The sequence below is a fragment of the Triticum urartu genome, chromosome 1A (genome assembly GCF_056163025.1).
Source record: "Triticum urartu cultivar PI428250 chromosome 1A, HENAU_Tu73, whole genome shotgun sequence".
NCBI lineage: Eukaryota > Viridiplantae > Streptophyta > Magnoliopsida > Poales > Poaceae > Triticum > Triticum urartu.
Window position 1 is genome coordinate 326228896 of NC_141873.1, and position 24836 is coordinate 326253731.

General features: G+C 42.1%; 1 protein-coding gene across 2 annotated transcripts; it reads left to right on the top strand.

Annotated features, from left to right (window-relative positions):
• The first annotated feature begins 8777 nt into the window (after nucleotides 1-8777).
• On the top strand, nucleotides 8778-23426 carry LOC125509545 (kinesin-like protein KIN-7K, chloroplastic). 2 transcript variants are annotated; one of them, XM_087520106.1, is made up of 25 exons: nucleotides 8778-9512; nucleotides 9632-9729; nucleotides 11730-11819; nucleotides 12194-12246; nucleotides 12523-12588; nucleotides 13310-13363; nucleotides 14143-14202; nucleotides 15028-15106; nucleotides 15717-15784; nucleotides 16606-16662; nucleotides 16747-16851; nucleotides 17143-17247; nucleotides 17380-17487; nucleotides 17574-17705; nucleotides 17870-18049; nucleotides 18169-18333; nucleotides 19470-19610; nucleotides 20014-20133; nucleotides 20219-20269; nucleotides 20381-20428; nucleotides 20535-20666; nucleotides 20978-21658; nucleotides 22713-22787; nucleotides 22923-23023; nucleotides 23114-23426. In XM_087520106.1, exons 1-24 carry the CDS (start codon nucleotides 9193-9195, stop codon nucleotides 22980-22982), a joined length of 3048 nt encoding a protein of 1015 aa, XP_087376232.1. In that variant the 5' UTR covers nucleotides 8778-9192; the 3' UTR covers nucleotides 22983-23023; nucleotides 23114-23426. The 2 variants fall into 2 exon arrangements, with proteins under 2 accessions (XP_087376232.1, XP_048530492.1); XM_048674535.2 differs by having other exon boundaries at nucleotides 8781-9512; nucleotides 22713-22842.
• Nucleotides 23427-24836: the final 1410 nt, after the last annotated feature.

The window sequence follows — 24836 nt, forward strand, 5'->3', positions numbered from 1 at the left end:
CATTGTTCCGGAGAACGGAGTCTTAGTCATCTTGCCCATGAGGCATGGTTCGCAAGCATCAACTGATTCATAATCAAGTGATTCCAAAAGCCCATCAGCATGGATTTTCTTCATGCGCTTTACACCAATATAACCTAAACGGCAGTGCCACAAATAAGTTGCACTATCATTATTAACTTTGCATCTTTTGGCTTCAATATTATGAAAATGTGTATCACCACGATCGAGATCCAACAAACCATTTTCATTGGGTGTATGACCATAGAAGGTTTTATTCATGTAAACAGAACAACAATTATTCTCTAACTTACATGAATAACCGTATTGCAATAAACATGATCCAATCATATTCATGCTCAACACAAACACTAAATAACATTTATTTTAGGTTTAACACTAATCCCTATACTTTAGGGAGTGTGCGATGATGATCATATCAATCTTGGAACCATTTCCAATACACATCGTCACTTCACCCTTAACTAGTCTCTGTTCATTCTGCAACTCCTGTTTCGAGTTACTATTCTTAGCAACTGAACCAGTATCAAATACTGAGGGGTTGCTATAAACACTAGTAAAGTACACATCAATACCATGTATATCAAATATAGCATTGTTCAATTTGCCATCCTTCTTATCCGCCAAATACTTGGGGCAGTTTCGCTTCCAGTGACCAGTCCCTTTGCAGTAGAAGCACTTAGTCTCAGGCTTAGGTCCAGACTTGGGCTTCTTCACTTGAGCAGCAACTTGCTTGCCATTATTCTTGAGGTTCCCTTTCTTTCCCTTTGCCCTTTTCTTGAAACTAGTGGTCTTGTTAATCATCAACACTTGATGCTCTTTCTTGATTTCTACCTTCATCGATTTCATCATCATGAAAAGCTCGGGAATCGTTTTCTTCATCCCTTACATACTATAGTTCATCACGAAGTTCTACTAACTTGGTGATGGCGACTAGAGAATTCTGTCAATCATTATTTTATCTGGAAGATTAACTCCCACTTGATTCAAGCGATCGTAGTACCCAGACAATCTGAACACATGCTCACTGCTTGAGCTATTCTCCTCCATCTTTTAGCTATAGAACTTGTTGGAGACATCATATCTCTTAACTCGGGTATTTGCTTGAAATATTAACTTCAATTCCTGGAACATCTCATATGGTCCATGACGTTCAAAACGTCTTTGAAGTCCCGATTCTAAGCCGTTTAAGCATGGTGCACTAAACTATCAAGTAGTCATCATATTGAGCTAGCCAAACGTTCATAACATCTGCATCTGCTCCTGCAATAGGTTTGTCACCTAGCGGTGCATCGAGGACATAATTTTTCTGTGCAGCAATGAGGATAAACCTCAGATCACGGATCCAATCCGCATCATTGCTACTAATCATCTTTCAACTTAGTTTTCTCTAGGAACATATCAAAAATAAAACAAGGGAGCTAAACGCGAGCTATTGATCTACAACATAGATATGCTAATACTACCAGGACTAAGTTCATGATAAATTTAAGTTCAATTAATCATATTACTTAAGAACTCCCACTTAGATAGACATCCCTCTAATCCTCTAAGTGATCATGTGATCCATATCAACTAAACCATGTCTGATCATCACGTGAGATGGAGTAGTTTCAATGGTGAACATCACTATGTTGATCATATCTACTATATGATTCACGCTCGACCTTTCGGTCTCTGTGTTCCGAGGCCATATCTGTTATATGCTAGGCTCGTCAAGTTTAACCTGAGTATTCCGCGTGTGCAACTGTTTTGCACCCGTTGTATTTGAACGTAGAGCCTATCACACCCGATCATCACGTGGTGTCTCAGCACGAAGAACTTTCGCAACGGTGCATACTCAGGGAGAACACTTGTACCTTGATAATTAGTGAGAGATCATCTTATAAAGCTACCGTCAAACTAAGCAAAATAATATGTACAAAAGATAAACATCACATGCAATCAAAATATGTGACATGATATGGCCATCATCATCTTGTGCCTTTGATCTCCATCTCCAAAGCATCGTCATGATTTCCATCATCACCGGCATGACACCATGATCTCCATCATCTTGATCTATATCAATGTGTCGTCACATGGTCGTCTCGCCAACTATTGCTCTTGCAACTATTGCTATCGCATAGCGATGAAGTAAAGCAATTATTTGGCTCTTGCATCTTATGCAATAAAGAGACAACCATAAGGCTTCTGCCAGTTGTCGATAACTTCAACAAAACATGATAATCTTATACAACAACTTATATCTCATCATGTCTTGACCATATCACATCACAACATGCCCTGCAAAAACAAGTTAGACGTCCTCTACTTTGTTGTTGCAAGTTTTACGTGGCTGCTACGGGCTTAGCAAGAACCGTTCTTACCTACGCATCAAAACCACAACGATAGTTTGTCAAGTTGGTGTTGTTTTAACCTTCGCAAGGACCAGGCGTAGCCACACTCGGTTCAACTAAAGTTGGAGAAACTGACACCCGCCAGCCACCTGTGTGCAAAGCACGTCGGTAGAACCAGTCTCGCGTAAGAGTACGCGTAATGTCGGTCCGGGCCACTTCATCCAACAATACCGCCGAACCAAAGTATGACATGCTGGTAAGTAGAATGACTTATATCGCCCACAACTCACTTGTGTTCTACTCGTGCATATGACATCTACGCATAAAACCTGGCTCCGATACCACTGTTGGGAAACGTAGTAATTTCAAAAAATTCCTACGCACACGCAAGATCATGGTGATGCATAGCAACGAGAGGGGAGAGTGTTGTCTACGTACCCTCGTAGACCGTTCGCGGAAGCGTTATATCAACGAGGTTGATGTAGTCGTACGTCTTCACTATCCGACCGATCCAAGTACCGAAAGCACGGCACCTCCGAGTTCTGCACACGTTTGGCTCGGTGACGTCCTTGCCTTCTCGATCCAGCAAGAGGGGCAAAGTAGTAGATGAGTTCCTGCAGCACGATGGCGTGGCGACGGTGTTGGTGAAGAACAATCTCCGCAGGGCTTCGCCTAAGCACTACGAAAACTAGGACGAAGGATAAACTAGAGGGGATGGGGTTGCCGGCACACGGCTTGGTGTTTCTTGATGTGTCTTGGGTGCTAGCCCTACCCCTCTATTTATATGTTGAGCCTTGGGGTCGAAACTTGGAGTAAAAGCCTCCACAAAGTCGGTTTCACCCGAAAGGCAAGAGTCCTTCTCGGACTCCAGGGCCAGACACCAGGGTTCCCAGCATCTGGACCCAGACGCCAGGGACCCTGGCGTCTGGCCCCTGGACTCCGCAAAACTTCCTTTTGCGCTTTCCAAAAACCTTATGGGCTCTCCCCTTTGACCCAAATAAAGTGTTCTCGTACCCAAACATTTCGGGAAACATCCGGAACCCCTTCCAATGAATGCCGGAACCCTTCCGGTGACCAAACACTATTATCCCATATATCAAACTTTATGTCCAGACCATTCCGGAGTTCCTCCTCATGTCCGTGATCTCATCCCGGACTCCGAACAACATTCGGTCACCAACATACATAACTCATATAGTACTATATCGTCAATGAACGTTAAGCGTGCGGACCCTACGGGTTCGAGAACTATGTAGACATGACCGAGACACCTCTCTGGTCAATAACCAATAGCGGGACCTGGATGCCCATATTGGCTCCTACATATTCTATGAAGATCTTTATCGGTCAGACCGCATAACAGCATATGTTGTTCCCTTTGTCATCGGTATGTTACTTGCCCGAGATTCGATCGTCGGTATCACAATGCCTAGTTCAATCTCGTTACCGGCAAGTCTCTTTACTCATTCCGTAATACATCATCCCGCAACTAACTCATTAGTTGCAATGCTTGCAAGGCTTATAGTGTTGTGCATTACCGAGTGGGCCCAGAGATACCTCTCCGACAATCGGAGTGACAAATCCTAATGTCGAAATACGCCAACCCAACAAATACCTTCGGAGACACCTGTAGAGCACCTTTATAATCACCTAGTTACATTGTGACGTTTGGTGGCACACAAAGTGTTCCTCCGGTAAACGGGAGTTGCATAATCTCATAGTCATAGGAACATGTATAAGTCATGAAGAAAGCAATAACAACAAACTATACGATGAAGTGCTAAGCTAACAGAATGGGTCAAGTCAATCACATCATTCTCCTAATGATGTGATCCCGTTAATCAAATGATAACTCATGTCTATGGTTAGGAAACATAACCATCTTTGATCAACGAGCTAGTCAAGTAGAGGCATACTAGTGACACTCCATTTGTGTATGTATTCACACATGTATTATGTTTCCGGTTAATACAATTCTAGCATGAATAATAAACATTTATCATGATATAAGGAAATAAATAATAACTTTATTATTGCCTCTAGGGCATTTTTCCTTCATTTACAATAACATAAAATGTATAACTGCCATGGTGTGTTCAAGAAATTTGCCATGGAATATGTGAAATAATTTTCCGCCATGATATATGAGAAAAAGTGTTAAATTTGCCATTATGTACAAACACACACTTTCACCTATAATAGCCGTGTTATAATTGTTGTGTGATCGGTCCAAAAACATTTTGCACAACTTGCATGTTGTATAGATCAAATTTTCAAAAAGATTTGCCAAGTGACTATTACAACTTTTCTAATTATTGCCATGTTGCATGAGATAAACTCTTTATAATTTTTCCATGTGATCAATTAAACCATTGTTCTGTAAAATATACCATGTTGTAGAGAACAAAGTTTCTACAATTTGCCATTTCACTATTACGAAATCTCTAATTTTTGCCATGATGTTGTAAATAAATTTGCTTAGCAAATCTAGTAAACAAATAATTCCTTAGAACTTGTGATGTGCTGAAATCGGTGGAACAACACAATTCTAGGGGATTCATCCTCCACAGCTTACACACATGTTCATAAAACCCGGACCAACCAACATCTCAGTAAAAACATAATACAAGTGATCACAACATGATAAATCTAGAAAAAACATATTAATTAATTTGAATAGGACGGAGTAATACAAGCGAACACAACAAATTTGCCATGTGAAATGAATTTCCTATGCATTTATGAATAAATATAGTCCTTGGACATTATCAATGATGCGTATCAGCAAGTACATGACTTGTTTTAGGACTATGCATTGTATGATGACTGTCCTAAATGGTCCCTAGTCGAAAGGGCTGTGTGGACGCGCAACTGACTAGACTAGCATATGACACGATGGATGGCTTGGTCTCACTAGCCATGAAGCATTGGATGCTATTCGGATAATATGGGCTCGAAAGGATCCGGTCGGCTTCGACATGGTCAGATCCGGGTCAAGAGAAGGTCCAAGACAGACATACCCAACCATGAGATGCAACGATATGTCATCTGTGAGTCTCTAGCACAACATAAGTGTAGGGAAAGGTAGCATGCAATTTCAAAAAAATTCCTACGCTCACACAAGATCTATTTAGGAGATGCATAGCAACAAGAGGGGAAGAGTGTGTCCACGTACCCTCATAGACCGAAAGCGGAAGCGTTTGACAACACGGTTGATGTAGTCGAACTTCTTCTAGCTCCGACCGATCAAGCACCGAACGTACGACACCTCCGAGTTCTGCACACGTTCAGCTCGATGACGTCCCTCGCCTTCTTGATCCAGCAAGGTGTCGAGGAAGTAGATGAGTTTTGTCAGCACGACGGTGTGATGACGGTGATGGTGAAGTGATTCTTGCAGGGCTTCGCTTAAGCACCGCAAAACTATGACCGAGGCCGGGGGTGAAACTGTGGAGGGAGGCGCCACACACGGCTAACGATTGTTGGTGTGTGTTCTAGGCGCCCCCTCCGCACATATATATAGGTGGGAGGGGAGGAGAGACAGCTAGGGGCGCCCTAGGGTTGGCCGCTGCCCCTAGGGGCCCTGCCTTGCCCTGCGCCCCCTTTTCATGTATGCATGAAGGGGGAGGAAAGGGGGGGGTGAGGGAAGGAAGTGGGAATCCTAAACCACACTTTCCTTTCCCTTTCCCCCTTTCCTTCTCCTACTCCTATAGCCTTATAGGGCGCACGAGCTCTTTGTGGGCTGGTGTGTTCCTTCACAAGGCTCATATGACCCATAGGATTGCCGGGGGTACCCGAAACACCTTCCGGTGACCCGATAAGTACCTGATACCCCCCCGGAATACTTTCGGTGTTTGAATATCATCGTCCTATATATCAATCTTTACCTCTCGACAATTTCGAGACTCCTTGTCATGTCCGTGATCTCATCTAGGACTCCGAACAACATTCGGTCACCAAATCACAAAACTCATATGATACTATATCATCATCGAACGTTAAGCGTGCAGACCCTACGGGTTCGAGAACTATGTAGACATGACCGAGACACTTCTCCGGTCAATAGCCAAAGTCGTTGGTATCTTCATACCTAATTCAAGCTCGTTACCGGAAAGAATCTTTACTCGTTCCGTAATACATCATCCCGCAACTAACTCATTAGTCACTTTGCTTGCAAGGCTTCTTATGATGTGTATTACCAAGAGGGCCCAGAGACACCTCTCCAATATTCGGAGTGGCAGATCCTAATCTCGATCTATGCCAACCCAACAAACACCTCCGGAGATACCTATAGAGCATCTTTATAATCACCCAGTTACGTTGTGACGTTTGATAGCACACAAGGTATTCCTCCGGTATTCGGGAGTTGCATAATCTCATAGTCAAAGGAATATGTATATAACATGAAGAAAGCAATAGCAATAAAACTGAACGATCAATATGCTATGCTAACGGATGGGTCTTGTCAATCACATCATTCTCCTAATGATGTGACCCCGTTCATCAAATGACAACACATGTCTATGGTTAGGAAACTTATTCATCTTTGATTAACGAGCTAGTCTAATAGGGTCACGGTGGTTTTGTCTATGCATCCACACATGTATCAAGTTTCCGGTTAATACAATTCTAGCATGAATAATAAACATTTATCATGGTATAAGGAAATATAAAATAACAACTTTATTATTGCCTTCAGGGCATATTTCTTTCAATAAGTTATATGTCCTAAGACCTGAGCCGTCGCATGTACTTGGAATGGTGACAGACTTGCTTTGGGCCGATCAAACGCTACTCTGTAACTGGGTAGTTATAAAGGTAGGTTTCGGACTTGTCCAGACCCATGCTGCGAGACATGGTTGAGCAAGATGTGATTTTGCCCCTCCTGTCAGGAGAGATATACTCCGGGCCCCTCGTGTGATCCGACCAAGATAAGCATGGCCACACAACAAGGATTATGAGATAATCCTGTTTGTGGTCGGCATAATAGCAACGAGAAAGAGGTCGGGCTAGCACAAGGATGAAAAACTCGCCTTGAGCCCCACAACATATATCGTGTGGCAAAGGGAAGAGAAGTGTGACATGTTGTACAGGTTCACCAGCCAACTTCATTGTCTACTTGGTGGTCGGCACGTCTTGTTAGAGGCCGCTACCAACCGAGCAGGTCGGAGATGATCCGACCTGCAACCAAGCCAACTTGAGCCTAAGGGGCCACGCGCTTAAGAGAAGGAACCTGTGAGGCCTGATCCGACTCCACGAGTCAGATGTGATCTTACTCGAACTCGGATCCAGGCCGAACGGACTTTGGGCTTTAGGATCTGTGATCCATCTCATGTAGCGTGTTCCTGGATGTTCTGCGGGTAGGAATTTTCAATTTGCAGTTGACGCACCCTACCGTAGATCCCAACACGCACCCTGTGCCGCCATCCTCTACTCAACGCCGCCACACCGTCGTCGCACCTCACGCGTCAATTCGCGGCACAGCTCCCCGCGAGCAACCTCTTTTCCTCGGACTACCATATCCACACACCATGCCACCGACCTCTGTTGCGTTCCCCGACATCAGACGCGGCGCAACACCACACCGCTGGAATCCGCTGCCGCCCTCGCCCCCACCCCATTGTCACTGTGCAACATGCCACACATCAAAAGTGCGCGAGCGAGCATCTCCTCGCCCGCATTGCGTGTCCCTGGAGTTGAGCCATGACGTGCGCCACCACCCACTTCGGAGAACTGCTCGGGATCCGTCTGATCTGCTCATCTCGCCACGATGCGGGGGGAATGGAGGAGCAGGGAAAGAGAAAAAAACCCTAGGAAGACAGGGGAGTGGGGGTGTTTGCGGCGTTTGTCTTTTTTCATGAACGAACAAATTTATTTGGTGTCGTGGCTGATCTCCCATGCTCAAGATTCATGCCTCAATCCAACGGTAAATGAGACGTTTGCCCGCAAAGTTCAAAATTCTGAAGTCTTCATGTTTCTAGCTTTTGTGCCAAACATTCGGTAGTCGGTACTTCAGACGAGCGGCGATCTCTTTTGTAGGTTCAAATTCGTATTTCAAATCCCATCTCGAGAACAACAAAACCTCGGGTTTTAAAAAGTCCAAAGGATCCCGGCAAAAGAAAAAAAACCCAATAACAACAGACCAAGCAAAGCTGGTGACCACACCACACCAACCAGCTCCCCAGCGTCAGCGCTCAGTTGCCGCAGTGGCAGCAGATCGCGTGCGCCTCCAGGAAAGCCGCACGCTGCCACCACCCGTTTCACCACCGCACCTCAGTTTTTTTTTCCCCACCTCACGCCCGCTGCCTTCTTCCCTCCTCCCCCCGGCCACCGCTTCCCTTTCCCCTGGGCCCTGGCCCCTCCCCGAGACCCCGACCCCGAGAGCAATAAAAACTCCCGCAGAAAGCGAAACACGCCGCAGTTATTCCCGCCCGCCACACGCAACCCGGCTCACCGTCCTCCCCATTTCAAATCACCGCCGCCGACCGACGGGTGGGCCGCGCGGGCGTACTACCCCGGCAGCTCAGTGTAACTGCGCCGCCACGTGGTCAACGTGGTCCCCACCTACGCTCCTGCGTCGAGCAAGGGGTAGTAGCAGTGCAGCCTCCTCCGCCTCCTCCTTCCTCCCGTGCTGCTTCTGCTGCTTCTTCTGCGGCGTGGCGTCTCGCTTTTAAAATCCCGCGACGCAGCGGCCTCCCTTCTCTTTTGGATTGAATGGAGCAGGCCATGTGAAGCCTCTGACCTTCGGATACCTTCCCCCCACCTCCGCCTCGCTCCCCCCCGTCCCGCGCCGCGCCGCGCCCCACCGCCGCGTGCGTGCGTGCGTGCGAGATCCGCGATGTCGTCGCGGCCGTCCTCGTCGTCCTCGTCGAGGCGGAGCAGCTCGCCCTTCTCCGCGGGGAGCCGCCGCCCGCCGACCTCCTCCTCCTCCTCCAGCTCCTACATGGCCGGGCGGCTCATCCCCCGCTCCTCCTCCTCCGTCTCCTCGTACGGCGGCGGCGGGGGCTCCAGGTCCACCACCCCCGGGCGCCGGTCCGCCCCCGCCCCGCCGCCGCCTCCTGCTCCGGTGCCGTTCCCTAGCGCGGACGAGCTCGTCATTGAGGACACCTCCCGATCAGGCGACAGCATCTCCGTCACCATCCGCTTCCGGCCACTCAGGTGGGGATCTGGGAGGGGGGCTGCGGGGATCTGCCTGCGGGCGCTGTTGCCATGGGCTTGTGCCGGGGCGCGGTCGCCAGTATTCCGACTGATTTGAGCTGGATTCGATGTGGTTGCAGCGAACGGGAGATCCAGCGCGGCGACGAGATCACGTGGTATCCCGACGGGGATCGGCTTGTGCGGTGTGACTACGTCCAGCCATCGGCTTATGGTTATGGTAAGCAGCTACGCTTTGTTGCTCCGTCGGTTTATTTGGGATTTGGCAATGTAGGTTGTGGGATTGGTGATTTGGCAAGTTAGGTACCTGACTAGTAGTTGTGAGCTATCTGTGATTTGGGGGCTTGGATTCTTCATGCAAATTTTGAGGATGATATCGGTTCGGCTATTGAATGCAATTCTTTCTCCAGGGTACATTGGTGAAATATGCATGTTTACACATAGTCACATGCACACTTTAACTGATATATATATATATATATATATATATATATATACATATACATATATATGCATGTTTATACATAGTCACACACACGTTTTACACCATAAGTGAGGCACTACTGAAATTAGCACGGAGGCGGCTAGTATTGTGGGCTGACAGAATTCATAAGAGCCAAGACAAGGGAGGATGAACTGAAAATTTTAGTCCTGGTTCACATTTCTTAAGAGGCAGCTGATATTGTTTAGTCGACAGCTAGTAATTTTTCACGAGATTGACGTCAGTATGCCGTGAAGACTGTTTTTATGGAGATTGCAGAAGACTGTTTGCTCTCAATTGCCCTCACTAAGTATGCTGTGAATTTCAATTAAGAATTTCAGATGACTTAACAGTGAGATCTACGGTTTACATAGGCAATGCTAGTACAGGTCTCATGGCCCAATTTGTTCTCCATGACCAGTGGATGTTTGAAAGCTTGTTCAAGCTATGGATACAGAATATTTGTGAAGGGAAACATTGGTGTTGGCTGGTAATTTGAGAATGGGCACATGCCAGCCAGATACCTGGAGTAGTTAAGAACATATATATCATCAGTTTGTGGCTTTTTGGGCGTGGATAATTTTTGCCGATTCTACATTATATATACCTGAGAGAGAAGTTCCAATTCTCACTGTATGATTTCACTACTTGTGTATTATACAATGTATATGCATATGGATATTTTGACTTATCCTTCTTTTGTACTTATTTGTTAAGTACAATGAATAGTATGGAGTGCATTATGATATTATCTGATCTATGTTATTAAAAGGCACAGTGATAAGACAGTCTTATGCCCACACATTTACACATAGCCTATGAAGCCTATGATTTAGAAGGGCGTTTTGAAATCTAGACTGAAGATGGGCGTACTTCACATTCACACATAGCCTACGAAGCCTATGATATAGATACAGTTTATGAGATCCTTCTTTTGCTCGCAAGAGTGTCCAATGCGGGCATGAAACCATAACAAAGCTTATCCAGAGGCAAGGATGCTGTTTCCTCTGAGATGTTGGGAAGTGCTGAGATCCCTGAAGTTTCATTGAAGTTTGTGGCATGATTCGTGGCTTCATATAAATATACACAGATGGGTTTGATCACCTTTGATATGCGGGGTATGGACATGTGGAGGGGGGGGGGGGGTCCTGTGTTCATACTTACGCAGGGTTTTGTTCATTTTAGTTTTCGCCTCCTGAGATGTAGATATATTCAAAATTTGGTCTGAAGGTATCCATTTGCAAATTCAAGAACTGTGGTTCACTGTTGAGATGCATTAGAATATAGATACCAACAAGGTCTTTATGTAGTTCTCTGGAATGTCTGATATTCTCCATGGACGTTGATCGTAGGACATGGATGATGCTGATGCCCTGTGCTGTGATCTTTATCAATAGAAATCGGACACATGTGCTGAAAAAAGACCCAGAAAATTGTTTCACAGCAAACTTAATGGCATTTACTCCCTCCGTCCCCTATTATAAGATGTTATTACAGCCAATGTACTCATATATTGGTTGTAATAAGTTAATAACATCTTAAATTATGGGATGGAGGGGGTAGTTTCTAAACAGTTATCCTGATTCTTTCCCTTACTGTGATAAAACGTTATTGGTCACAGCAAATCAATATAGCTGAATTTAAAACTGGCGAACCAACTAAGATAAATCAACATATTATGTCACCTTGATTTCTACATGATAATTAATCTCTTTTCTCCACTTTGTTTCTTTGTTTAGATAGAGTTTTTGGGCCTTCAACAGCTACAGAGGCTGTCTATGATGTTGCTGCTCGGCCTGTTGTGAAAGGTGCTATGGAGGGCATAAATGGTATGCCACTTTCATTTATTTAGGTTACTCTACACATTTTATTTTGATTTTTGATATAATTATAATGTCATATGTAATTCAACAGCCACAGAGACTTTTATCTGTCCACCTTCACTCTATGCCCATATGTAATGTTACTGTCGTGACTGCACAGTGCATTATGAGATATCCAATCTCTACCTTCTCATCATGTTTCCTTTGATACCTAATTTACTCTTATTGTCCATATCGTTTTCTTCAATGCTTCAATATTTTATGAGGGCTATTGCTGTAATGGCATCTATTCTTACATAATTCATATTTTACCTTGTATGGTGAATTGTTAGCTTATCATAGTCACTGATCTCTGAACACATCTTTGTACTAACTTGTAGGGACAGTTTTTGCCTATGGTGTCACAAGCAGTGGGAAAACCCACACAATGCATGTAAGTTCTTATTTTCTACAGAAATAAGACCAAAACACAGGTAGAATAGCAGCAAGATATTATTCTTTGAAGGGTCTTCCCTTTAGCACATTCCTTTCAGTTCAATTCTGTTGTTCCAATCGATTTTCTGCACCTGCTACTTCACGTGGTAACAATTATGATTGTGCTATATCCATTTTTCGCAAATAATATTGTTGGATACAAGCCCATTTGTGATTTGTGAAGACAAGACTAATATTTATACTGCCTATTCATTTGTTCCCCAATCTTCCGCAGGGTGACCAGAATTGTCCTGGAATAATCCCATTAGCCATCAAGGATGTCTTCAGCTTAATACAAGAGGTATGACAGCAAGTGCTTGAGTTACATAGCAATATAACATTTAAACTCCACACTGTAAATATGTTTAACTGCACCAATGGATTTGTTTTATATTTTTTAATGAAGGAACACTTTACTTTGGTGACTAGTTAATCACCTCGTAAATCTGTACCTATGTCTTCCTAGTCATTACTAGCCACAAAGCATCGTTTAGATAAACACTTAATATAATTTCGAACACTGTATCACCAAAAGCAGCCCATGTTTATGCATGTCATGCAAACATGATCTGTTATATCCAAACTCAGCTGACCACAATAATCTGAATTTCCAAACAACAGAGCATTAAGAGTTAAGAGTTAAGACTGAGTCTGTATAACTGTGTGGTAGCTCTTTGTTGAAGATAAACTGCCTGGAAAGTGGACTTATGAGTTTGGAGAGTTCTTTTGTTGGTTTTTACACAAGGATTTCCTCACTCACTTAGCGAACAAATAAAACAATCTTATTTATTTGATTAACTGAAGAGCATTGAGAGGCTGAGAGGGAAGGCTGACAACTTCAGTTGTGGCCACGATGACATACTCAAACCTATATACAAAACTTGCACGTTCTGTTTTGTTGTCAATCGTGTTCTTTATCAACTCTACTGTTTACTCTTTGCTGCTCATATCTATTGAATATTTTGTCATTTTTTCTGGTTATACTGAACTTGAACCCTTGATTTGCATATCTTGACCAACAGACTCCTGGAAGGGAATTTTTGCTACGTGTATCATACCTGGAAATCTATAATGAGGTATGGTATCTCCTTTTCGTAAATTTCTCCAAAGTCACTGCATTTATCCCTTTCTTGAATAGTCCAACAGCGTTACTCAAGTAACAGTTGATCCTTGTGTGCTGTGCCTTTTCTCTTTGTAATAAATTAATATAAATACTGACTTGTCTGACCATTCGCAAAATATTTCCTGGTCATTTCCCTACCTAGAGTGTGCTCCCATTAATTATCCTCATATTTCCCTTTTTTGTTTTGCTGCATGCTCTCAGCACTTATTTTTGTTGGTTGGACTTCACGTTCCTGATGGTAGATGTGTGGATGTGCCTACCTCCTCATATATGGCTGGCCTTTGTTTGAACAAAGTCAAAAGATCTACAGAGATTAATCCACTAAAGATTAGTCTCTTATTTAGTCTTGATTAGTCTCTTATTTAGGGAAATATCTAATCTTAGGTCTTAACTATTCTTGGTGTGGGTGCAGCTTGCATGAGCCACACCCATGCCAGTTGGTGATTGTCATATATCCCTCCAATCTTGTGCTATAGAAATACTGTCTGAGTGATACTATGATTTCCATATATTGATTATTGAGCTCCTTGCCTTTCATGAAGATCAAGTTAAAAGTTACTCCCTCCGTAAAGAAATATAAGAGTGTTTAGATCACTAAAATAGTGATCTAAACGCTTTTATATTTCTTTACAGAGGGAGTACAAGTCACACTCCATCGCAGATTATCTGTATCCAGAATGCACTTTCATCTAGTACTATCTGGATGGTTTAAATCTGTACATTTTATTGCAGGTGATAAATGATCTGCTTGATCCTACTGGACAAAATCTGCGTGTGAGGGAGGATGCACAGGTTTAATCCCCTACAGTTGTTACACTATGTTTATTGTCTTGCTTCTGTATCTGTGCTGTAATTCTGTATTTAATTGTTTTGCATCTCCTCCTGAAACCTAATTTTGAGTACATTTTTGGTACTTATTTTCTTAGTTTTTTGCTGTTATTCTCGCTAGTATGAATCTGCTTTTCGTTTTGCCCCTCTTTTTACCTTGTTTCGTTTTTAAAGTTCTGGTATCATTCCATCCAGTTAACAAACTGTGAAGATATTGTAATATTGATAGTTTAGCTTTCATGGGTTTGATATGGATATTACTCTTACTTGCTACACATTATCTTTCTGCCCCTCTTTTTATCTTGTTTTGTTTTTAAAGTTCTGGACATCATTCCATCCAGTTAACAAACTGTGAAGATATTGTAATATTGTTAGTTTAGCTTTCATGGGTTTGATATGGTATTGCTCGTACTTGCTACACATTATCTTTCTTTAAACCTTGTTGTTTCCTCATGAAATGATGACTAGATTAATGGTTCCAGCAGAATGCCATCTATTTGATTTGCAAGTTAACAAAATGACAAGCAGTTTTTGTGGCCTTCTTTTGGTAATGAAATTGTTACATGTCAAGTGAGCACGTAAACTATGCCTGGAGTGCCATTTGGCTCTGAGAGTGATTGACATGTAGATCTTGTTTGTGTAGTCAGTGACTCAGTGTTGTTTTTTCCTTGTTCATATACAATGCAAGCTGTGTTATATGCAATAACGCCAATGTAGCTTCATGCCTTTATCTACTGCAGTGATACCTCTAGTTTTGAGCTTCCGCTGATCTTCTTCCTTCTGCTACAGGGAACATATGTAGAAGGAATAAAAGAAGAAGTTGTACTTTCTCCAGGACATGCTCTCTCTTTCATAGCTGCTGGCGAAGGTGATAATAATATATTGCTTTCCCTACTACTAGAGTGTTACTGGCTAGATGGTAGGGGTCACCGATTGGCATGGATATGCACCAGGAAGGTGTTGTTTCTGTGAGACATGTGCTATTAGCCATGCAGTATCTCTCTACAATGCATTAGTCTGCTTGTGAACTGTATGATTTTCTTCTCATGTAGAACCAATAACTAGCCACTCATTTCCTATGATTGCTTTTGTTTAACGGATCAGCAGTTTCTCAGTCTGCGAGAAATTGTTGTCTCTCAATCAGTTATGCTGCATATTATCAAGACTACTATTGTCCATTGACTTCTCTCCTATAATCTATTCTCAACGCTGGTCTCTCTTATATTCCCAATCACAATATGATTAATTCATAGATACTTTAGCTTGCGAATATTATTTCTAGACAATATATGATTTTACTCACAGTTGTAATTATTCAGTTTGCTAACTCAATTTTGGTGCTAATTTCTGAATTACTCACACTTTTTGTCTTACCTGAGTGTTTCACAGTTTTTTCTGTTTTGGTGATATTTTAATTCATGACCTACTATATAATTGTAGTCTTATTAGAGTCAAACTAATACTACTTCAAATGACAGAGCATCGGCATGTTGGTTCAAACAACTTCAACTTATTTAGCAGCCGAAGTCATACTATTTTCACTATGGTGAGCTCAGAAATTCCATCAGTATTTAAGGCATTTAATCAAATTTTTTTCTCGAGAAAACGCAAAAGACCTTTGCATTTCATTTCATTGAAAAGGTAGAAGTATGGTACAATCCTCCTAGGAGGCAAGGGTTACAGATAGATGGGAGGAAGTCAGTGGACATCCCAGGTAGAGGGGAAGACAGTTCTAAGTCCTAGAGCGCCGGCCGTCGCCCAAGAAGAAGCTTCGTCCTTGATCCTGCCTACAAGTGTAGCAATTGAAGGGCTGGCATTGTCGAAGACACACTCGTTCATGCGCTTCCAGATCATCCAAGGCACGAGGAGGGTGACAGATGCCAGCGCTTTGCGCTGCAGCGTTGTTGCTCCTTGTGTTCCGCGCAGCACCAGTCCATTAGCGTTGCCTCATGGTTTGGTGTAGGTATCTGAACTCCTAGCCAAGTCAGTATCTCATGTCAGGTTTGCCGGGCGAAGGTGCAGTCCAACAAGAGGTGTCGCATAGTTTCCGGGGTCTGATCGCATAGTAGGCAGCGGGGGTGGTGCTGCAGGCCGCGGCGGGCGAGCCTGTCGGCTGTCCAGCAGCGATCCTGGTTAGCCAGCAAGTGGAAGAACTTAACCCGCGGTGGCGCCCAGCTTTTCCAAATTAGTTTCCAGGAGTTGCAGAGTGAAGAACTTAATCAATTTATTTATGAATATTGCCTTATTGTTCTTGTATGGCGGATGCTATTGAGTTTCTTGATAATGATGCATCATGTTTCTGAATCTCACATGTGATATGTTGTATTTATTTATTTGGGTCTATAATATTTGTGCGCTCTTCTGCAGATGATTGAAAGCAGTGATCGTGGTGACGAGTACGATGGAGCCATGTACTCACAGCTTGTATGTTGTTTTACCCATAAACAAGATTACATTTTTCAACCGTTACGCTTTCTAGTCTTACTTTTTAATGCTTCTTCTCTATAGAATTTGATTGATCTAGCTGGCTCAGAGAGTTCTAAGACAGAGACTACGGGGTTAAGAAGAAGGGAAGGATCTTATATTAACAAGAGTCTTTTAACTCTCGGAACAGTAAGCTTTTGTTTCTAATTACCTGTCACAACTCAGGGTTTTCGTTTTATGTCTATTGTCGTAAATTTCAACTTGAAACACATCTTGTTAAGATCCTGTTTTAGAACTTCAGGGAGCACACCTGAACTTATATTTATATTGGACATCATCTGGTAATTAGTTGGAGCTGTTGAATGTGGCAACATATTTTGTACATTTATTCTAAGCAACCTCTACTTCAGGGCCACTTATGTTTCTGGTATCCTTAATGTAATCACTGATTAATTCTGAACTTAACTTCCTAATTCAAAGGTTATCGGGAAGCTCAGTGAAGGGAGAGCAACACATATACCCTATCGAGATTCTAAGTTGACTCGTCTGCTGCAGTCATCACTGAGTGGCCATGGTCACGTCTCAGTAAGTATCTACCCGTTCTTTAGAGCTTCCTGCTTTGGAACTCACTACATGTGCTGGTGGAGGCTATCTTTGCAGCGTGTAGTGAAACTTTATTTTCAATTATCCAGCTGACATACTGACTTCTTTATGCAGCTAATTTGCACAATTACGCCAGCATCGAGTAACATGGAGGAAACCCATAATACATTGAAATTTGCAAGCAGAGCAAAGCGTGTTGAAATTTATGCCTCTCGTAACCGGGTAAATGTTCTCAGCATGCGATTCTTACTTCCCGTGGCACCATTACTTGAATAATTAATGAACATTTCATTATTTTCTCTGTGCAGTTAGTTGATGAGAAGTCTTTGATCAAGAAGTATCAGAGAGAAATATCGTCTCTAAAGCAAGAGCTTGATGAGTTTAGGAGAGGAATGCTTGGGGGTGCTAGTCAGGAAGAAATAATGATTTTACGGCAACAGGTCTGCTTCATTTGCTTTTGCCAGATAGAACTAAGGAGCACAATGGTTTATGAAGCATCTATGCAAATGCTTGATTTTTTCCTGTTCTATATATGAATACTTATATTGATTTCATATTGCTAAGTTGTAAATGCTTAAAAAATGACTTCTTTTGCCTTGTTTAGTTGGAAGAGGGCCAGGTAAAAATGCAATCTCGCCTTGAGGAGGAAGAGGATGCCAAAGCTGCTCTGATGAGCAGAATACAGCGGTTGACCAAGTTAATACTTGTTTCCACGAAGACCAATATTCCTGCTTTGACAGATTCGTCTCGTCTTCAGCGCCAAAATTCTGTTAGTGAGGAAGATGTAGGTGCTCATTATTGATCTGATTCTGCATTTGTTACCATATTTAAGGTTTTTGATTCTATGAAGTTATAAGTCATGCTCTTTTAACTTAGAAGGTGTACTAATTCTATCTATTTCAGAAGTTAAGCTCTTCCCAAGATAGTACTACGGTAGTCCAAAATGACAGTACATCAAAGGACACCTTATCATCTGCTTTGCCTGACCCGTTGGATGAGATCAATGGACTAAGGTCTGCTAGCGGAGATCCTTCTTCAGTAGCTGGTTCAGGACAAGATTCAATGCAGGTTTGCATTCTACATTTTTTAATTGACCAGTAAACCAGTGACATGTGCCCATGCCATAATCCTAAGGTTTATAGCTATCATCTTGCCGTTCTTGATTTTTTTGATGCACAACTTCTTGTGGAAAATATGCTTTGTCACTTGTTTGGCTCAAAACAACATTTGGAAAACTACAATATTAGAAATCCAAAACCTATTTGGCCATATTACTGGTTTTCCACTAAAAACATTACGTGCAATCAGTGTGTGTAACAGTCACAGCTTATTCCCCATTGCAGTCATGCATTGTTTCTTAACAGTCATGGCTGGGTTTTTTTTTTTTTTTGAGAAAAGTCATGTCTGGGAGTTGTGTTCTCTAGTTGACTGTATTCTCACTGCCACGAATATTTTTGTGCTGAGCTCTATTTATCCTTTCCCAGAACAGAAGGCATCTGAGATACAGATACTGCGATATGCTGATACAATATTTCCATAAAGCAAGAATGGATCGATTAATCTGTATTTTTGTTAGATAATACTCCTAGAAGCATTTATTTGTACTTGAAAATAAATAAATTATTTAGTGAGGCTATGAGAGAGCAAGGAGTTGATATTACCATATGAAAATGGAAAACCTAAACTAAGATCGAGAGCGTCCATTTGCCATGCCCTAAATCCAAATGCAAATACCAAAATCAGATCTAAGCACCGGACATCTAGAATTAGTCCTAGAGTGGAGGCGGCAGCAGCAAGAGGTATGGAGGAGGTGGCTGTGGCGGGAACAACAGTTTAGTGCAGAGGCAGCACCATTGTGTGGTGGAGGCAGTGACCTTTGGTGAAGAAGGGAAAGGAAGAGGCAGCGACAGCCGATAGGAGTGAGGAGGGGAAGGAGGAGGAGATGCAAAGGGAGGGCAGACAGAGGAGTCAAGGACCGAGTGGACACTTGTCGTGGACCTTTATTTTGCACTGGCTGATGGAGCATATCCAACAGTCTATATTAACAATGGTCCTGGCTTCAGTAGCTCTGATGCTAGACATTCAATACAGTACAATGGTTATTTTATACTTTTTTAGAATCAATTTTATACTGGATTTTGAAAGAGAACGTGCTGAATTTACGAATGATTATTGGTTATAGCTTAATGTACTTTGTATATCAGGTGGGAATCACGGAATCGGATCATTTGGATCTATTGATTGAGCAAGTTAAGATGCTTGCTGGGGAGATTGCTTTTGGTACCAGTTCGCTGAAAAGATTAATTGAACAATCCATAGAAGACCCTGAAGGGACAAAGAATCAAGTAGGTGTCATCCCATTCTTAGCATTTTTTACATTTAACTTCCTGCTCAATATTCAACTTCTTGTTCTACTGAATAAGTATCCAGACGAATAAGCATATGTCTTCGTGTTACTGAAAGACAGACACATGGAGTGCTTCACAGTTGCATACACTACACACTTCTGCTATTTTTCTAGGATTCTGAATATGTTCTAAAGCTCATGTTTGATATTTTATCTTGCTTTGCTCCCTTTACTTTAACCGTTCCATTTTAAATATGCCACTTCTGATAGATGGCTCCTTAACATCCTCTTTTGATAGTTTTGTAACTCTTTTTGATAGAATGTATCATCTTCTATATCTTCATGATGTTCCAATGCGTTGCACTGTAACTAATGCTCATGCATGTATCTTTTGATAACAGATAGAGAATTTAGAGCATGAAATCCAGCAAAAGAGGAGGCATCTGCGAGCCCTGGAACAAAAAATCATGGAAAGCGGTGAGGCATCAGTTGCTAATGCTTCTATGGTGGATATGCAGCAGGTAATGTTGTCTAGTATAAAGATAAGCCTCTTAATTATTTGTGTATCCCCTTCCCTGCGTAGTAACATACATTTTGTGGAAACAGACTATTACGAAGTTGACAGCTCAATGCAATGAGAAGGCTTTTGACTTAGAGGTGATCTTACTAAATTTTCAGTGTGCTTCCCACAAAACTGATGTGTCTTCAATGTACATGTATAGATATATTTTAGAAAAGTTCTGATTGTCTTCTTATATGTTGGGACAGTTAAAATCGGCCGATAATCGTGTCCTTCAGGAGCAGCTACAACAGAAGGTTCTCTTTCCTTCTTCCTTCCTTTTATGTGTGCGTAGTTTCAGTTTAGAATATCCGAGTGGGAAATACTTAATTTGTTGTATGATTTTTTTTTTGCTACTTGCAGAGTATGGAAATCAATGATTTACAAGAAAAAGTTCTACGCCTCGAGGCACAGCTCATACCGAAAACCAACATATCCCCTGAACAATGCACACACCAGGAGATTCTTGATTTGAAATCTAAACTTCAGTCCAAGGTTTAATCCGTTTTATCTTCAGTTTAACTAGATTTCTTTCAAGATTTCTGCACTACTTTTTTGTGTCTTTAATTTATTTTGTTTATAATGATATATTGTGCATCTATGACATATTCTTATATTGTATGAAACCCACTACGTATTTGTGGATGATTTGCTGGAACATTGCACTGAATTTTGTGCTGCACTCTTTTTAAGCTTGTGGATATGCAATACTAATTTATATGTTCATTTGTTGGTTGTACATAATTAGTTTACGTTTTTTCCCCTTATTAAACGAGTCAATCAACTTTGCCAATATATCTTGACAGGAAGTTGAAACTGAGAAGCTTAAATACCAGCATCTGGAAGTGATTGAAGAAAATCGAGACCTAATCAATCAGAACCACAAATTAAGTGAGGAAGCTGCTTATGCAAAAGAATTGGCATCTTCTGCAGCTGTTGAGCTTAAGAATTTGGCTGAAGAAGTTACAAAGCTATCGATACAAAATGCAAGGCAGGCAAAGGAGTTATTAATTGCCCAGGAGATGGCACATTCCAGGGTTCCTGTTAGAAAGGGGCGCCCAGCAGGTAGGGGCAGGGATGAAGTTGGGACCTGGAGTCTTGATTTAGAGGATATGAAGATGGAGCTACTGGCGCGAAAAAAGAGGGAAGCTGCTCTAGAAGCAGCTTTGGCAGAGAAGGAGCTTCTTGAAGAGGAGTACAAGAAGAAGTTTGATGAAGCAAAGAAGAAAGAGCTTTCTCTAGAAAATGATCTAGCAGGCATGTGGGTTCTTGTTGCTAAGTTGAAGAGAGGGGCTTTCAGCATATCTGATTTAAACGTTGATGACCGGTCTATCAATCTAGCTGACATAACTAATGATGCAAAGGAAAACAAAGGTGACACAAATGCAGCTTTAGTTGAGAAACAAGTGTCAGATGATACTGTGAAGTCATTGACTGCAGAAGAATATAGAAGTCCAGAATTTGAACCTCTTCTTGTTCGTCTCAAGGTATGTTTATAATTTTCGTTTCATGTTATGGTGTGTCTTCGTGAAGGGGTGGACATATGTCCATTACTTTGTGTACCATTACCATTCTCATATGCATCAAAATAGTTTGTGGGATAAGTGTGATGCCTTTGTAGTATTAGTAAGACTTGGTATAAAATACTCCCTCTGATTCACAATTTAAGTAGTCTAGGACGTTCACATGGCTTTAAAAGTAGCATTTTGGTCACAGTTTGCTTAAGAAGTGTTGTTTTTAATAAAACAACTACTCCCTCCGTCCGAAAATAGTTGTCATCAAAATGGATGAAAAGGGATGTATCTAGAACTAAAATACGTCTAGATACATCTCCTTTAATCCATTTTGATGACAAGTATTTCCGGACGGAGGGAGTATATGTTATGAGCACATATTCATGACGATGTGTGCAATTCTTTCTATGCTATAAAGGTCAAACCTAAAAATGTTTGAATGATTTTGTTTTTCGTAAACTGCTATTATTATGAATCAGAGGAAGTGGTTAGTAACTAAGGCCCTTGCGTGCTAAGCTGTTGATCCCTGTACAAACCTTTGAGGTATGCCCTGCAGTGGTAATCTAAATTGACTTACATCGTCAGCTTCAACTAAAGTGATCGATTTGAACATAACAGCTTTTACATTTCACAAGTAAACTAATGTCCTCATTCCATCGTACTTCCTCCGTTCCTAAATATAAGTCTTTTTAGAGATTTCAAATGGACTATCACATACGGATGTATATAGACATATTTTAGAGTGTAGATTCATTCATTTTGCTCCGTATGTAGTCACCTGATGCAATCTCTAGAAAGACCTATATTTAGGAACGGAGGAAATAGAAGGCTGCACTGGCAGCTGGAGTAGGCTTTGGGCCTGGTTTAGTCAGTGGGATGAGTCTGTTGTTTCAGTTTTAGGCCGGTTTCTCTTATTAACTGGCTAATTCTTTTCTCCATTTAATGAAGAGGCAGAGCTTCTGTTGGGTACTAAAATAAAATTCTATCATGAATGGCTGCTGGATTATTGATGTTTTGCTGCATGCAGGCTAAAATTCAAGAGATGAAGGAGAAGGAAACTGACCCCCTGAGTGATAAAGATGGCAATTCCCATGTCTGCAAAGTATGTTTTGAATCCGCAACTGCTGCAGTTTTGCTTCCTTGTCGGCATTTTTGCTGTAAGTCATGATAGGGAATTGCGTTCATGTGCTAAACATCCTTGTCGTTTATGTTTACTAATGTTATGCCTTTTCTTCAGTGTGCAAGCCTTGCGCACTTGCCTGTTCGGAATGCCCTCTGTGCCGCACACGAATCTTAGACAGGATAATTACCTTCACATAGATCACTTGTTAGCCTAAGGTACCAAATACTTCGCCACTTGCCTGTTGGTATCTTTGATCCTATCCTAATTTCTAACGTTTGAAATTGTCCGATGAAAATGCTTGCCAGGAAACTTTTGACGCGCCCAATCTCTCCATGTAAAATCACCAACCTTATATGTTTCTTTTTCTGTGTAGCAAAGAAGGTTACTTTTATGTTCCTTCTATGTTGTATTGCCATTCGTTTGATTTCCCTATATGGCTTTACCTTGGCTCCTTGTTGTATTGAGAAGTTCAGCGACTTCTCAACAAATGTGTATAGATATGTGACTCAACATTGTCCTCAAGTAAAGCAAATTGATGTGGCAATACATATTTTTTTCTTTTCTTTCAGAAGTAAACTATGAACATGAGATCCTCAAGCTGATGCAGTTAATTATTTTTCTGTTGTTTATATGCTTGTTCGGTTTAGGACGTGGATTAACCGAGCGAGCACTTAGGCAGTTTGAGACTTGGAAATCTCCCAGTATTGTTTCCAGACGGTCGGTAGTGTGGTTGAAAAATATTATATCTGGACACAGACAGCACTGACTGACCGTTTCACAAATCAGCATGCGAGAGCTGTGAACTCTAGTTCGTAGGTTGCATCACCTGCACCTCTGTCATCATCTGATGCGTGGGGACATCCTGCGGAGGAACCTTGATTAGAAGCGTCATGCTGTTGTTTGAGCTGACAATTTAAAACCACCTTGCAAAAGTGAGTTGGCCATTACATCATGAAAGTTCCCAACGTTCATCGGCTGCTTCTTGAAGACGCTTCCCTCCAGTATAGCATTGCCCTTTGAACAGTTTGGAAAATCGTTATCAAATACGTGGAGCACACTTTCATGAAGATCATCGATGAACACAAACCTAATACAAGAACTCCTTTTCTAAATACATGAATCAACCCCCCCCCCCCCCCCCCCCCCCGCGCGGTGATGTATGTGGCTACCGGTTGCCTGTTGCACATTCAAAATTGTTCGAAAAAATCTGGAAAAAATTAGTGCATTGACACAACATCAATGTACATTGTGACAAAAATTAAAATCAATATTCCAAACATTGCTCGAGATATAAAAAAGACAATTTTGACATTGAATAGTACAGAACACAAGTTGGGCTTCAGTTTTCGCCCACTAGCACATTGTCGTCAAATTTGTCATTTTTGTATCTTGAGCATTGTTTTGAATTTTTGTGACAACTTACATTGATGTTGTGTTGATGCACTAATTTTTTTCGGATTTTTTTAAAACATTTTTGAACGTGCAACGGGGTCTGGTGCACCGGTAGTACCAATTGCCTTGGTGCACCAGATATGTCCCCCCCTCCCCCAACCAAGCCCATACTCCACACAAAATACAACCTTCAATCAACACGCAAATCGATGAATCTCCATTGCCATTATCGACCCATAGTCGATGATAAAATGCAATAAAAAACAATGCAACATTATAACTGGTGCCATGATCTAATCCAATGCGCAGAGCTCGACACATGGTCGAACCAACTACTTTAGAAACCATAGCCGTTCACTACAGGAATCAACTTCTTTGCTGTCTGCCATGGCGGACGGCAAAGGACCCAAAAGCGGACGGCAAGCCTCTTTGCCATCTGCCACCGATGGCAAAGCTACCCGGCAAAGAAAGTTACGGTAAAGAGGTTCTTTGCCGTCGGTGGCAGACGGCAAAAAAACGGCGTTAGCCACGTTAGGTGGCTAACGGGAGGATTTGTTGTCTGCCAGCAGACGACAAACATGTTGTATGACGTCAGCCATGTGTCATGCCCCCCCAGCCTTTGCCGCCCGCCGCAGA

Excerpts from the sequence above, each read along its gene's own strand:
- LOC125509545 (XM_048674535.2), top strand. The coding sequence starts at position 9,193 with ATGTCGTCGCGGCCGTCCTCGTCGTCCTCGTCGAGGCGGAGCAGCTCG. Across the intron at positions 15,785-16,605 it reads GTCATACTATTTTCACTATG|ATGATTGAAAGCAGTGATCG; the intron begins GTGAGCTCAGAA and ends GCTCTTCTGCAG. Across the intron at positions 22,843-22,922 it reads TCCTTGTCGGCATTTTTGCT|TGTGCAAGCCTTGCGCACTT; the intron begins GTAAGTCATGAT and ends CCTTTTCTTCAG.